General features: G+C 37.9%; 1 protein-coding gene across 1 annotated transcript in view; it reads right to left on the reverse strand.

Annotated features, from left to right (window-relative positions):
* Positions 1 to 285: 285 nt before the first annotated feature.
* Positions 286 to 16,468, reverse strand: part of CA10 (carbonic anhydrase 10) — a 130,514-nt gene continuing 114,331 nt past the window's right edge. Inside the window, exons 6-10 of the mRNA XM_072351973.1 lie at positions 8,452 to 8,547; positions 7,957 to 8,029; positions 3,737 to 3,891; positions 2,395 to 2,569; positions 286 to 1,576 (exon numbers count right to left, since the gene is read on the reverse strand). Of these exons, the coding sequence (XP_072208074.1) occupies positions 1,554 to 1,576; positions 2,395 to 2,569; positions 3,737 to 3,891; positions 7,957 to 8,029; positions 8,452 to 8,547 (522 nt within the window). The 3' untranslated portion in view covers positions 286 to 1,553. The remainder of the gene's footprint in view (positions 1,577 to 2,394; positions 2,570 to 3,736; positions 3,892 to 7,956; positions 8,030 to 8,451; positions 8,548 to 16,468) is intronic.

A 16,468-nucleotide genomic window follows, 5' to 3' on the forward strand; every position in this document is an offset into this window, starting at 1 on the left:
GATTTCGCCATGCTATGTGCTTACTTTATTTGGGAGTTCTCTATGTTCTTTACCATGTTTCATCTCCTCAGACTTCATGTAGTGTGTATTTTTCAACTTGGTATGAATAATTCATTGTTCCTGTTTGGTCCTTTCTGGCTTCATAATCTGTTGTGCTAACTTGTACATCTTGTCATGCATGACAAAGTAAGCATTAGGAAGGAGCTGGGTAATGTGAAGTCCGTTCACACTCCGGAGAAAGAAACAATTCAAAACTTCTCAGTGTGCAAGAAAGCTAAACATGCAGTATGTGAACTTGTTAAACACATTTATTTAGTTCTTGACAGTAACCAAACACAGTGAATGACCATTATAAACAAGAAAAAAGGCATTCCTTCTAACTTGGTCAGCTCCTGATTTATCTGTAAAGAAAATATATCTGCTTCCACTACCAATTTACTGGGTTGGATTTGTTTGTCACCGTAATGAATTGAACAGGGGAAATGACAGTTTGAAACTGAGATGTTTTAACTGCAATCTCTTTCTGAGCCCGGCTTCTGTTAATGATTGACCGTAAAGCTGAGTTAAAGTTATACTGGATTTAACTGCATTCACAATTGCCATTAACTGACTTAAATTGGCTGCAAATAAATAAATGAAATTTTAAAAAAACAAAAAAAAGTCAACAAAAACGCAAACAGCGCAGCCACAAATACTTATAGACTTGTTATTTCAGAAAGGAAAAAAAAATAAACCAAAGCAAGTTTACTAAATTAATTTGTTAAACACATTTATTGAGTTGTTATTAGTAACCAACACAACGTATGACCTGTTGTAAAACAAGAAACAGAAAATGGATCAATCCTGATTTTGGCAAATCCTACTACAGATATGTGACAGAGGGAAATATTTAAATTTCCTTTGTATTCTGCAGTGATATATTTACAATACTTATCTCTCAGTCTGTCCCTTTTTTAATTTAATGAACAGAAGGATCATAATCTAGAAATAAGTTTGCTCTACAGTCTTCCTGTTCTGTCTTGTCAGTATCCATTAATGATAGTGAAATAATGAGAGCTTTCCAAGGATTACTTGGCACACAGAACACAACTCCACTTTGATGCTGCACCAAGCCACCTTTTTTCTCTTTTTTCTTTTACTTTGAGGGAAAGGGGGGAAAAGAGGAAGAATTTCATATGTACAAAGGCTGAAAAGTCTTTTTTTTTCTTTCTTTTTCTTTTTTTTTTTTTTTTTTTTTTTTTTCCCTTTTTTTTTTTTTCCTTTTTTTTTTTTTCTTTGTGTGTGTGTGTGTGACTCTAAATTAGTTCAGGAAAACTGTATCAAAATTGTAATCACGTTTACTGTAATACTGTCTTTTTATTTTTATTTTTTTTATTACCACCGACCATATGAATGAATTTTAATTTGAATTTCCAACATGGCAGCTTAATTCCTACAGCATGCTTGCACATGCTGTCACGAACCCAAAGAGAGAGTGAGTTTGGGTGCATTCTAGATTATGTCAATCACAGTAGTAGCATTCCACTGAGGTTATGGATTCTGCCTGCTCTGTCTTACTTGAGGAGCCATTCATTTACTGGAAGAGAAACAAACAAGAAAAAAATAATTATGCTTTAATAAACCCCAGAAATGAAACTGTATGAATTTAAATCATTTCAGCACCTCAAACATCCTGGAAAAGCCAGGAGGCTCAGTTTGCTGCTTTTCCTGGGAAAGTGTTGCATCTGTACAATAATGGCTTTTGGTTTTTTTAAGCAGTATTGCAGCTCAGTCATTGACCTTGCTGTTGAATAAGTGTGTTCTTATCCACTCTTCAGCGTAACCATAATGTTACAGTCAACATGGAAGTTTTATGCTGTTGTTGTAATATAACTGTATGTGCATGGACATAAAGATGCGTAAGATGCACACCAGCTCAGAAGGGAGCCCCAGCTGTGGCAGTGTAAGATGTTACCAGTATAAGACTGAGTTGGTTCATTTGTTTAGTGTCCATAGGATATTTGTTATATTAGTACACCTCCAAAGTGAAATTTATTCTTTTCTTTGAGATTAGCTCTTATCAGGACTAGCTCATCCCCCTTTTTCTGTCCAGCAGAATAAAATACACTTTTTAAGACTTTAAAATGAGGCTAGAAAGCTGAAGGCCTGTCCCATCTGCTTATGAAAAATATCAGATGTCCCAGAATGACTTCTGTCGTGGCTTTTTATGGATGTTTCTGGGCAAGTTTCCTCTTCTATGTCTAATATGCAGTCTTTGACTCACATCACTAATCCTCCAGATTAGATTAGGAGTTTCATTTGTGTTTATTTGTATATTTTGTTATGTGCTTGAGTTTCCCAAAGAAAAGAGCTCAGTGTAAGTAAAGAAAGGATTATTCTGGAGGTAGAACGTACCTCTATACTGTAGTTTCTGTGCTCTATTGTTTGGACAATCTTTTCCCTGTAAACTAAAGTTGATATTAGTTCGGATACATCGATTGTTGAGAGGCTGGACTGGTCTGAAATTGTCGCTCATGCTCAGAAAAATCTGTGATGGCTGATTCTGGCTTAGCAGTCGTAAGGAATGCATCTATACAAAATACAAAACAAGGATTTTTAGTACTGGTCTTCCTGTAATTAAATGTCATAAAACACTATTAAATATGATATTTAGAGAATCAAAGTTAAACAGTTTCAGTGATTTGTAAGTGAGAGGTGGGTTGGAAGTGTCAACTTGACATCTAACTGTTTCTTCTGCAGTCCTCTGTTTCTAAGCCCCATTTTAAACAAAAGTAGTTAATTCTGTGTGGGTTAAATGAAAATGGTTTATGAGGTGTCCCTGGGTGAGAAGGAAACAAATGGAGTAGAATAGTGGATGCAATCCATACTCTGCTATCCAAGAATGCTGGATGGCAGCAGCTGGTGTAGAGAAAATCAACTTGATGAATGACAAGATAATTTCCTATAAGTTCTGTAGCTATTAGTGTGTCTTCAGTTGAGAAGATGGTTTTGGATGCTGCTGCTTGAGAACCAGGTGTGGCTAGTCAGGATGGAAAGGATAATTAACAGTGATGCTACAAAAATAATGAAATTAATGTTAAAAATTAAAACCTCTGCCCATAGACAGGTGTATTTTGATCATCTGTGGAATCTCTCTCCTGTTCTACTAGACTCTGGCCTTTTTTTTTTGAGAAGGTTTAACAGAACATTTGAGTGGGTATTGGTGGATGGTCCAGGATTTCCCATTTATTCCAGTTTGTCCAGCAGTGGTAGGATGCAAATGGCAGACAGCAATGGTTCTTGTAGTTACTGTGCTATAAGCATATTAATTAATTTAAGTTAACAATATCTTCCAAACTTTAAGTAGGCAACTGAAGGAAAGGTTAAACTTCATAACTTCCGTTATTTTTGTACAACATTACTGTATATGTTTTAGAATCCCCGTGCAGTTATTCACAAAATCATAAAGTATCTTACCAGGAGAGACCTTTGGAGATCATTTGGTTCAAGCTCACCGCGAGTAGAATCCACCTCAAAGTGTGTGTATGTGAAATTATTTTGGTAGTTCTAAATATTTAGGATTTTTATTTTGAAAAAATGCTCTTCATTGCTTTTGTAAGCTGTAGAAATTGCAAGCAGAGATCCATGCAGCAAACGATTGAATCTAATTTTGTACATAAAGCTAGCAATATGTTTAAAATATTCTACTCTTGTTCCTATACTAGATAATAGTTTATTTATTTATTATTATTTTTACCTGCATTCTTGTTATGTAGACGGGTTTGTTCATTATTATCCAACTTGCTGTTTCATAGCAGGGTGGAATTGTCATTGACCCATCATATGTAATGAAACTAGAGGTCTCTGGGTAAAGCTCCTCAATGTTAAGCCCCTGTAGTAAGTATGCATCATCTGGAGAATTAAGAGAAGAAAAAAAATAAAGGTAAAGCAATGTTTCTGAGGGGGGAAAAAAAAAGGGTTTGCATTCCTTACTTCAAAAAGTCATCTCTAGTTTACTGATATGGGAAGTGTAATGACTGTCAAAGCAGTTAGGATAAAAACTAATCTTGGATTGGCTTCTTCTCCTGGTGATGGTGCACGCCTTCCCTGGGAAGTCAGCTCAAGTATTCACTGTGAAACTCTGAACCTCATTTAAGAAGCGGTTAAAACCTTCTTGAGGTCATTGATTTAGGTGCAGCAGTCTTTGGAGAAGACTTACCATATTTTGGAAAGATTAACAATTTTGGCCTTCCCAAGGTCTTGTGTTGAACAATGAGTGTTAAAACTTAATTGCTTTCTGACAGGGGAGGAAGTTGAAGTTGAGGTTAATGCATGATAATAAACCTTCTCACTGAAGTCTGGTGGCCTTTCAAGTGCACAGCAGGGGCAGATGTGCTGCTAGCTCACTCAGAATGCTAACACCAGGGTGGAAAAGTGTGCTGGAAAGCAGCTGACTGGGGGCCTTGCTTTGATATCATAAGCCTCTCTGGGAGTAAATGAAGTATCCCTGTGTAATAGAATTCAGTCTGTCAACATCTACCAAAATAAAATGAGGTAGGGATAGATCTCATGTCATCAGAGTTCCTCAGCCTGTTCTATTCTCTGTACATTTCCCTTTTGTAAGGCTGGGCCTCTAATATTTTTCTAGTACTGTCAAAGCTGGATCTTAGGCAATAGGAGTTCCTTAATAGGGATACTCAGAGTTGGCATTTAACTTTTGCTGTATTTGTGCTCAGAGAAAGCTGTGTTGGTTGCAAGCAGCAATGCTGTGAAATCTCTGCATGTCTTCACTTGTCAAAATGTTTGTCTCATATTATCTAATAGGGAAAACAGAACTACTGCATTGACAACAGAAAGATCGAAGTATTCAGGCAAAGCAAATGTGATTTGTTTTATTTTCATTTTGACATAGCACACTCACCATGCTGCTTCCAGGGTATAAGTGACTATAGCGTCAGTTAAAGGTCCAAGATGAGGGTGTTATATTCACTTCTTGTTGGCCAGTACCTTACAGGTGTTTTGTATTTAAAATGTATTTGTTATTTGAGGAATGAAAATCTTGACATGTCCCTTTGAGACTGTTAGCAAGACAGGTCTCAGCCACCTTCTTGTCTTCCCAGGCTAACTGCTATTCAAAGTAGCTGGAGCCTCAGAGGAGAAAGTACTTCTCAGTGTCTTAGAGGTGACTGTTATCTTCTGTTATCTTTGTAAAAACTCTTAGTCATCACAGACTCATGGCCTGGCATCTACAGTCTGTTTCTAGCCCCCCAATTTTCCACTTGAAAGTGCAAAACCATTGCTATGGTATTATGGAGCCAAAATGCTGTTGAATTTTAACAGCTAGAGGTGGCTGAATGCACCCGTGTCCCGTTCATTATAAACATTATCTGCAGTGCAGCAGTAATTTTGCTAGAATTACATGAGAAGAGAGTGAATTCATTTTTTCAAGCCAGTGCCTGCTTTCCATGAGTCATCACACTTCTTTCCCATTCCCAAATGCACATCCTGTTCATTATTTATGAACCATGGAGGGTGGTATATGTTAGCTGTGAGTGGCATGAACTCCATCCAAATTGATGGTTTCAAGCTCAAAGGACCAAATCTGCTTTGTCACATCCACGCTGACTTCAGTTGGACTAAAATGGTTTTAACAAGAATGAGTTTGCCCTGAATTATTTGCTAGGAGATGGAAAGCTAACTGAAGCTTAATGCAGAGGAGGGATATTGATAATATGTATTTTTTAGTGCATGCCACACTAATTTATGTTCAGAAAAGTGCACAGGTAATTAACAATAGGGTTATTGTTAATAAAGAATATCAGATACAGATACAGAAATTGGTTTATTGCTGACATTAATGCAGGTAATTGTGGGGATTTTGGAGTTGCCTTGCATAGTGTTAATAGAGAACGTACTGTGTTATTTTGATGTGAGCTTCTAAGTTGCCTACAGATGTACTGTACTGTGGCTTCTAGCAGTATGGGCACAATGTGGGGCATGGAATTCCCACTCATTCAGGCAAGCCCAGTGTGTGCTGATGCTCTGAAGGTCAGGAGATGTGCTGCTCATAGCCCTTCTGAATTTTGCATCAACTGCTAGGTTACCTTGTTTACATACTGAGGACCTGCAAAGTATACAGTGCATCTTCCCCATGAGCACCTAGCAGTGGAGTTGCTTCAAATTTGATTCATTGCTTCTGTGTTCACTTGGAGTATGTTTAAGGAGAGTTGGTGGATTATACTACATGTCAAAATCCATCAGTAGTAGTTAAAGAGAAACTGGAGGAGAAAATATCACTTCAGGAAAATGGAGGATGGGTGTGAACAAAATAAGAGTATGGCCAAGAAAACGCAATATTCATGGCTGTACGTGGGTTATATTCCCTTGGAAGTCAGACAGCTCAATGGGAATGCCTTGAGGAGACCTCAGAGTAAGCATTTGGTTATCATTTTTCCCATGAACAGCTCTGTTCTTTCTCTCTCCCCACATCTTGATTTAAAAAAAATAAAATAAAATAGTAATAGTAATCTGTCCTGGAGCTGAAACAGATCTGGGTGCGGGGATTGTGTTAATACTAGGCTGCACTTAGATGTGTTGTCTCTTTTGATGATATTTATTGAAGTATGTGATCAAAATGGTTGAAAACAGTGTGATCTCCTGCCAGTAATAAACTTATTTGGTAGACCAGTGCAGCCTTTATTAGATTCTCAGCATCATTCCTCTCCACAGCCCACACTGTTTGTCTTGTTCTGTGTGTGCCTTGGGGTGATTTCTGAACTCATGAACTCTTCTCTATACAAATTACATTTATTTAGATTTCAAATTCATTTACATATAGGCCTCTGATAATTTTCTCAGTAAATAATGGGAGTGCTCTTTCATCCTTAGATTTGTAACAGGTGTGTGAGGTCTGCTTTCACAGTAAAAAAATTTAAGGAAGTAGTACTAAATTGAGAATACATTAACAGAATTAAAGTAGCCTTATGCGATTTCTGAGTTTGTATCATGGTAACTCAGAAAGGGACAGTACAGGTCTAAATATAATACAGGGTAAAGATTGTCAAGCTCTGCAGTTATTAAATTCAGCACTGGAGTTTCTCTGTTTATCAGCCTGCAGGAGCTGATCAGATGCAGTTGGGAGCAGCAGTGACTCACTTAGAGAACCCCACATAGACCCCAGGGCCTGCCTTGTGGCAGTTACAAACAACTGTATCTCTTCCTTCATAGATGCTGGTCTATGATATTTTCATAATCTGATATCATTTAGTGTACTAACTTTATGGCTGCTTGGAATTCAAGTGATTGTTTGACAAAGGGAATAATGTTTTCAGTGTAGAGGTTTAATTTATTCCATTGAAGTCTATGTATTTTTCATGGCTTTCTGTGAAGTACCCTGATTTTGACTGATGCTTAAGCTCCAGTTTTCCACTTAATTAATATGCTAACATGGAAGTATCGAGCATTATCAGTTAAAGGCTTTCCAAATGTGAATACAACAAATATACATGCTATGTTGATGATCTCCTTATATACCCATTGCATGCAGTAATAGTTAAATAGAAATGACATACTTCTGTGCAAAAAGGAAGCATTAATGAATCCTGAATCCACAGCTGCATGTTAAAACAGGCAGTGATGCAGCATCTTGTTGTAAAATGAATTGGAGAAATTCAGACTGCTACATAGGGTACTTTTGCTGCTAACAATAAGCACTTTTACCTGCACGTTCTGTGCAAATATATTTTATTAAATATATTTTCACCAATTTACTGTTTGTTCAAACATAACATATCATAATTTTATGAACTTGTGACCTTATTAGATGCCTTCAAGTTCCCAAGTTTATCGTGCAGATTTGCTGGCAATGCAAGCTTTGTAACTTTTTCTCATAGCAACATGTCTCTCAATTCAGAGAGTCGCTAAGTACGGTATTTGATACTAAAAGCATATGACTATCATAAATGAAAAGAAACTTACTTTTATACGTTATTCTTGTTATAGTGTCTCTGTTAAGCATACGATTTAGAAATGGATTTGATGATTCAGATACCTAGAGAAGAGAAAATGTAAAGTGTCAAAACTTTCAGACAAGCCCTTCCTGGGGCTGCTCCTGCATTGTGCCCATTCCCTCCATCCCAGGGCCTCGACCTACTGGGAGATGTTCATTTCTAATTGAACCATTCCTCTCATGTTTCGTACAAGAATACCAAATCTAAGAAATCAATAACCTTTGTCATAGCCACTAAACTTTTACGAGTGGTGTTTATGAGATCATTAATTTTCTCTCTTTATCCTTTTTTTTTTTTTTTCCCCCACTACATTTTAACTGCTTCAGAGCAGGAATTGTATGTTCAGTTCCTAGAATTCCAGACCAGAGCCTGCCATAACGAGGAGTCCCGTTTCTGCATTTACAGTTCATGGAACTCAAGTCCACCACCTGTACATTAGATGCTGGTAGCACTAAATACTTACTTTCATAAATATGGAGACTACTACCAACCCATTAGGACTCTTTGCAGCTTCTGTGATGTTTGTGTACAATTCATGGTTGTAGTGGATCAGTTGAACCTAGAAAGCAGAGAAAGGAAAGATTACAGTTGAACAGTAGCAATTGCACCATGCACTGTTTGCAAATACTCTCTATACGCTGATTGGTTTATATTAGGAGCCCATCTATGTTTAGGATAATTTTTTTAACAGTGCAATTTTTCAGAGATTTGTGGTGTGCATGATTTTAATAATTCCAGCTACCATCTGGCTTCAGCTGGTACAGCACCAACATGTTTTCTTCTAAATTGCCAGTAAGTGAATTTACCCTCATCAAGTTATGAATTGCACTGCAGGGGGTGACATCATTTTTCCAGTGAAAAAGCACTTGCCATGGGCAGCAAGTAATCTGTGCTTTTCAGCCTCGAGCCAAGCACAGGGAGTCAGGGGCTGAAATATTTGTAGAAACATATGGGATGCAGGATTGGAAGTGTTTAAAGCAGGACTTGCAGGATTCAAAATACTGATATCCATTGGCTTCAATTTTAACAAATTCAGTTACAAAAGCTCCCACAGTGAAGTGCTTGCTGTGTTACTGCTAAGCAGGATCTACTCAGTGCCTACAGCTTCACTTCTGCTCATCAGAATGTGCGTTTTAAGTTACAAAGGTAGAGTTCATCTCTCTCTCTGCATGTAAATGAATATTTGTTACCCAGAATAATGATATTTATATTTTTCTGGGACCACTGAGTAGTTTTACAGTTAATACTGCAATTATTAGCGACTTTTAAAAATTAATATCATTTTTTAAGATGAATGCTTTTAACAAACCGATGTGAAGAAGCTAAGTACTTCCTTTCCAAGGAAAAGCTATTAATTTAGTTTTACTTTGCTTTAAGATATGTTGTTTAATTTTCAGACGTCAGTTAGAAAAGTGAGGTCATTGCTCTAGCAATCACAGCAGCTTGATGCTTGTATTTTAAAAATCAAGTGCATTTTCCAAATTCTCCTTCCACCACTGGAAATGTGTCAATGTGAAGCTCTAATTTTTACCAATGGGACTTTTGGGAACAAAACTCTTCAAGTATGTATGAGCACATAGAGAATATTTGTCTCAGACCCACAGGAAGGAGCCTGATGTGCAGTGCAGTTCTGCCCTGGTGTAATGCGTTATGTTGCAATGGGCTTGTGATGGTGCCCTGGCTCTGGTGGACCTGTGATAGCAGTGAGACAATTCTGTCTGTGCAAAACCGGCATGCAGACTGCAGGCAGATGTAAGTGTTTGTGGGAATGAGTTAACACATTGAGCTGCTTAGAAAGTGGAATTGTTATTTCCTGTGCTGATCTATAAATGATCTCTCCCACTATATTGCACCGTGGTTTTCATTTCAAGTTTTCTGTTCCTGCAGGTCTGTACATGTCTGTCCCACACCACCTCTCCTTATCACACCTCAGAATGGTTGTGAACAGAGTGTTTCTGAGAAATCTTGTTTCCCTGTATTTTGAGAAGACCCTCTCACCTCACTAAGCATTATTGTTTCTCAGAGCACCCAGTGCTGAATGAAGACAGATTTTCTTTCTTCTTCTGAAAGCTGTCACTTGCTTTATGTTAGAGTTGTATCTTTCTTTCCTGCAGCCAAATCAATTTTAAAGCTGTTTCCATGGCACCATGGTGAAATTCAATGGTTTTCTGTTTTTTTAGATTTTTTTTTTTTTCTTTGTAAAAACAAGAGACATAATTTCTGTCTTTCTCACATGGAACAGACTGATTTAGAAAGGTACAAATGAATAAAGATATCTAAGATATAGAATACTACATGCAGGATTAAAGATGTATTTCCCTATAAAAGTTCTTCTTTTTGGAATAACTTCCTTAAAGCTGCCTGAAATACCTTTAATCCTACAGTCTGCATTAAATAGTACAAGTTTTTTTCCAGGGAGATGAAACCACACAACTAAAACTGCTCATATCTGAACATCTCACTTTTCCAAATGATGGCATTGTATTAAAAGCAAAGCATAACAAGAGTAAACTTGCAGGGCTAAAGTCCCCTTTGGTTCTGGTTTGAGTTTCAAGGCTCCAATGCAATAAAGAATCTTGTTATAAGATATTGATTTTTTTTTCTTTTTTTTTTGAAGATTCCCCCTTTAAGATTAATTTGCCTCTGAACAACTTACAGCTTTTTGTTTTCCTCAAGCAATAGAAGTTCTATGTTTCAGGGAGATGGAGAGAATTAAGATTAATTACTCTCATTTTAGCTGATAAAAATCCAGAATGTGCTCTTGTTCCATCACCCAAAAACATGCAGTGGCCCAGGAGCAGACACAGCACTTTTCAGATACCTGATGGAGGTGGTGCTGGGAGTGCCAGCAGCGTGTTGGGGTTCACACAGTGAGCACACAGCCCTGGGGCAGCAGGCAGTGCCCTCGGGGGAAAGCATTTCAGGTGGGTGCTGTGGCTTAGCTCTGGTTACTGTTGGGAAAGCATTTAACTCTTTCCCAGCGCACAGTACATGGATTGGCTATGCTGATTACCTGTGCTCTGTCTGTGCTTTGCTGAAGATCAGCCCAGTGCTCAAAGTACTTGAGCTGTTACTATGGGAAGTGCTGGTTTTCATTTGCAGTGCTTTTTGGTGGTTTATGATCCTTTGCACAGGTGGAAATAGCAGGATATTTTCTGTGTGACCTTTGCTCAGTGCCCTATGACTGAGCAAAAGGAGGTGGTTTGCTGTGCTGGTGATGATTCTGGAGGTTCTTTTTGGCAGTCTTTAAGAATTACTCTGACTTGGAAAAATCTTCCGATCTAGTGTGCATGCTTAACACTTTTATAAATATCAGCTCGCTGCAAAATGTTCTGCTGCAGTGAGGTATGGAGAAGTATCAATCTAAGAGAATTCAGAATATCACGGCACTTCACACTTCTTTTTTTCCTGAAGTCCTGTTGGGAGTAATGGAAATACCCTTTATCCTCACCTGGAAGTGTTATAATTGAGCGCATAAACATCCTGATTTGTAAGTGACAAGACATATAAACCAGGAAGCGAACAGCAGTAGGGAATGGCTGATCTGTAACTCTAATATTTGCATTATTCTGGGCTACCTGATAGACCGTTGAGAAACCTGATTGAGAGTGAGCACAAAACACATTTCCAGCACAGCAGGGAATGAAAGCAAATGGAATTGCTTGGGGAACGACTTCGATGTTTGTTTTGATTCAGAGTCCTTGCCGAGTGTGGCCAAGATTTCATTAAGGAAAAAAATACAGTTCTGTTTTTATAGAGTTAAATAAAAACACCAAAAGTAATGCAATTTCTGTTTGTCAGGAATCCAGCGAGTAAAATACTTTTGGGGAGTTAAAGCCCATTAATAACATTTGATAACCCTACGTTAAAATATATTTGCCCTTACAGGTCTTGTAAAACCATTTTGGAAAAGCAATAAGAACATATCACCTTAGAGTTATTTGTGGCATTAATTTTATCAGAGCAGAATGGTATGAGGTTTGAAGTCCTCCTGTTGTGAATGAGACATAGGATCGTAGAATGGTTTTGGTAAGAATGGATCTTAAAGATCATTTGGTCCAACAACCAGATTGCTAGATTTTTTCTACATCTAGGATGTGTAATTTGTGTGGTTGGTAAAATATTTTTAGATATGTTTAAATTGAATTAAATGTACCTTGTACTTTATGGAAAGGCATAGCACCATCTGTGAGAGCGTAAACCGGGCTCCTCAGAACCCGCAGTCCTATTTGTCTTGTTTCATTGGATCAGAACCTGGCAGCACTGCACAAACACACAGTGATGAAGCAGCAGCTTTCCTATCTCTGGCAAATGCTGAGGAACATCATAGTGCGTTCCTTAAAAATTGACCTTAAATGTCTCGTGGACCAAAGAGGGGCAAGAACTTGAACTCTGGTTGAGTTCTGTGGCCTATTTCTTTCAGCTCACGTGTTCACAGTAGCAGCTGGAGAACTGGGCTGTTGGTGAGCTCTGAAGAATGCTGCTGCAACTGTTCAAGAAAATAGAAATTAAGAATTATGCTAATTCTCTTTGAAAAATGAAACTTTCTTTTTCTCATGCACAAAGTGCTCTACCAACAAATGTAGCATCTGCCGAAACAGTGTTACCCACATACTTCCTAATTAACTCTTAGCTCCACCCGTCCTGTTATTTCAGATGTCTGAGCCCTCAGCAGTGTGGGTTGTTCTTATATCATTTTTAAATTGGTAAAATAAGTGTTATTTGACCACATAGACTTCCAGCAGTTTACGTAGTGTTTTATCAGAGCACTGCGATTTTTAAGACTGAAGTCAATTAAAAAGGCTTAGTTTAGTGCAATAAAGGAGAACTGCCAAACTCATTTATTTAAAATAACTTCCTCTGACTCTTCATTGTTGTCAAAACTCAGGTTCTTTCGGCTGTTGCTGACAAATGTTGATGCTGTTGTTTGCTTTGCTGCTTTTGACAGTTATTTCATGATTTAAAAGATATGCCTATGAAACACCAGTTTGATAGAAAGGCTTGTCATCCACATTTATAGCAATTCCAGCAGCTGTATCCTAGATAAATAAAAAAGATTATAATTCTCTTTTATTTAAAATAATAAGTCTAAGAATGTGGGAAAGGGGCTTGGCTTTCTTCTGCTTATGAGCAAAAAACTGCATAGAAGCATGTGCAGAGAAATGCAGCCGTGCATTGTGCAGTACAGTGGAAATGCAGCTCAGAGTTAACTGCACCTGGCTGTGAAATCTACTTTGCTAGACACGATTACATGCTAGGAATTAGCACTTAAACAGCAAATGGTGCCTAATACTTCATTAGACCAATTAGTAACAAGAACTAACATGTAGTACTTCTGTTAGCAAATGGGGTCCACTGAGCTTTATCCAGATTTCCCCTGCCAAGTAGTTAGCACTGAGTGTTATCTTCAGCGTGTAACTCTTACACTGAAACAGCAACATCTGCTCCTCTAGGCTTAAAGTACTTATCTGTAGTTGCAGGCATGAAGTTGAGAAGTGGGTAATTGTTTGAGATTCCTGGGCACCTGCTCTCAGGTGCTCAAGCTGGGTGTGTTATGGTTCTCTGAGAGCCTGTGTGAATCAGCTCTGAAGCAGGACAGCTGTGTGGCTGCTGACCTGCTGTCTTGCACTGATAAGGCTGCTAACAGGAAAACATACTCATCTTAATTTGTTTGGAAACAAGAAAATTGGGTTGTTTTTTTTTTTGCCAATATTTTAAACTTAGGGTTTTTTTTTTACAATAGTAGAAAAGTACAAATGTACCAGTTCAGGCTGACTATGGAGTGTAAGAGATGATGGATTATTGCTACCCAAGTATTTCCAGAACCATTCCAAGCATTGTAATCATTTGCACCCTTTTACAGATAGTAGGAAATGCAGTGATGGAAAACCCAAGCTGAGCCCCAAAGCTACAAAGATGTGTCTGTGTGACACTGGGAGAGAGTCTGACAGGGCAGTCATTGCTGCAGCTTTCTGCTGCTGGTTGCTCTGAATGTGGGGTATTTTTGGCTGACCTGCCAGTCAACCACTCTTGTCAGTTATTGTTAGCAGGTGAGCATGAACTTGGTAAACATAAATAAATGGCACTGTTCTGCAATTCACTTTGTGTGAGAATCAAAATGAAGTGTTAAACTCAAATGTTTAATGTTGATTATGTCTTGGCTGATGTAAAATTTCACTACAAGCTATAATTTGGTACTGACCCAATCCATCATCTATAAAAGCTGCATCTTAGGAGACAATAGAGGTAATGTGGGGGAAAAAAGGCTCATAGATGAGCCTGTCATCATTCCTGGATTTGTACTGGATTTCTGACTAAACACTACATTTAAATTGTTTTCTCATTTAAAATACAACAGATGCTCAAGCACCATGATGATGAATTCAGTATAAATGCACAGTCTGAGAGATTCAGTTACATAATAGTGCTCTGAATTTCTGGGATAACTGTGCATTTCTTTCACAACCAGTCCAGAAGGCAGCAGAAATTGTTTCCTACAAGTCAGAGTCATGGTGAACTGGAGATCAATTGTTTTTTGTCATTTGACTCGTTACCCCACGATAGAATGTCAAAAGAATGCTTGTGCAAAGGCACTGCAGCAATGCATTTGCATTTCAAGCCTAACAGTGTGTGATGCCACTCCATCTCTCTGTGCACCTTACCAAAGTACCATGCACAGCTACATTTCAGTTGAAAGAGTGGGCATGTTGGGTAGAAGGAGAAAAATATCACAGGAAAAGATGTGTTACTACAATTTGGCTACTGAAAACCCAGGCTTATCCTCCCTTTTGTCCTTAGAATGCAGAGGGGAATAATGGTGAAGCTTAACATGCCCATTATAGCAATATACCCAGCAGTCAAGGTAGCGCTTAGGGTTAAGGTTACAAATGAGCAGGGGGGTATATATGTACATAGGGAGATCAGAGTTTGTTTTTAAACTAGTGGAGTAGAAACCAGTAGTTTAAATAGTATATTCATTAAAAGTTATATGTGAAAGCACACAGGCAGTATTATGGAATATTTCTGAATGATTTACTGATACTTTGTTTTTCTGCACTGATTTAGTTGCTCCCTTGTGACCTAATAAATTCAGTTTCAACTGCCTTCTCTGCCCTTAAGGAAATATGCCAACCATTTCTGTCCAGTTTGCCATCTCTGAAATGAAAATAACTGCACTTTCCAGGGACAATATTGTGAGATGCCCAGGTTGAACTTTAATGGCAATAGGGAAAGTACAGGGACTACCAAGGTGGATAATGAGTGCCAGATTATCAAATTCAATTTGTGTTACTGATTCATGATAATTTATAACACATCACCTTAAAAGGTACAAAAAGAAACTTGGGATAAAATAGTTTTGGCAGGAAACTTTGTGACTCTGGGATTTCCAGCATCTTAATGAACAACAGCAGGGAAACACTGAAAGTCTGAGCAAGGAGGAGACAGTTTTGAGATGCATCTCATTGTCAGTGATTGTATTGTTAAATCTTTTAATGTAATTTGAAGACTCAAACACAGAAATGTTTGAGGAAGCTCGGCTTGACACAAAATAGCCAAAAGCATTTCTGGATTGAATGTTTTCTTAACTGATTGACGTTCCTTTAGGATATTAATACTACAGTAGATGAGATGATACTACAGAGGGAAGTTTTTCAAAACTATTTGAAGAAATTTCACATCAGATTTTCCTGTTTAAGGTGTAGAATCAAAGACTGAGAGGAAAGATGGCACAGAACTACCCTGGAAATAAGTTATACTGGAAGCTTCTTTTAAATCTGAGGGAAGTACAAGTGGCTTTTGTTTATGTAAATTGCTTAAGAGATTTTCCTATTTGTAGTATAAAAGGTGAATTTGAGGTTGAGGAGCAACAAGTACAGCCAGAACAAGAATGCATCAATTATATAAGAACATAAGATAATACAGTTAAGGCAGACAACTACAAAATTATCTTGTAGCTAATGAATTGAGTGGCATTATACAACAAATGGCACTTAGAATTTATATTCTAAGCCACGTACTGGTTATAAAGTAAGCTTTTCAGTTCTATCTGCAGATCTGGTAGAGGAAAGCAGGATATTGGCAAACACTACTCAGCAGCCCAGCATAAATTAGAAGGGCATGAAATTACACACAGCAGCAGTTGTCTATCATAAGAATATGTTCTTCTGGGTACCTTGTAAATGGCTCTTAGAGTTACCACGTGGTAAGAGCAGTTCAGTACAGCCACACAACTGCAGATTAGTCCCATTTACAAACAGAGAAAGATCATCATACAGAAACCTTTCCTTTAGCCTTGATTGTGCTGCAGTTGGTTGAAGTTCAAGGATCTAACAGCAGTTTTCTTTGTTAAAGTTACTTTCTGCAGTTTCCTGTTTTATGTCATCTCTTAGAGCTGCTTCCTTGCATCCACAAATAAAAGCCTCGGCTTTGCACAAACAATAGAAGATCCTCTCCTCTCCTATTTGTCTCAAACTTTCTGG

The sequence above is a fragment of the Excalfactoria chinensis genome, chromosome 17 (assembly GCF_039878825.1).
Source record: "Excalfactoria chinensis isolate bCotChi1 chromosome 17, bCotChi1.hap2, whole genome shotgun sequence".
NCBI lineage: Eukaryota > Metazoa > Chordata > Aves > Galliformes > Phasianidae > Excalfactoria > Excalfactoria chinensis.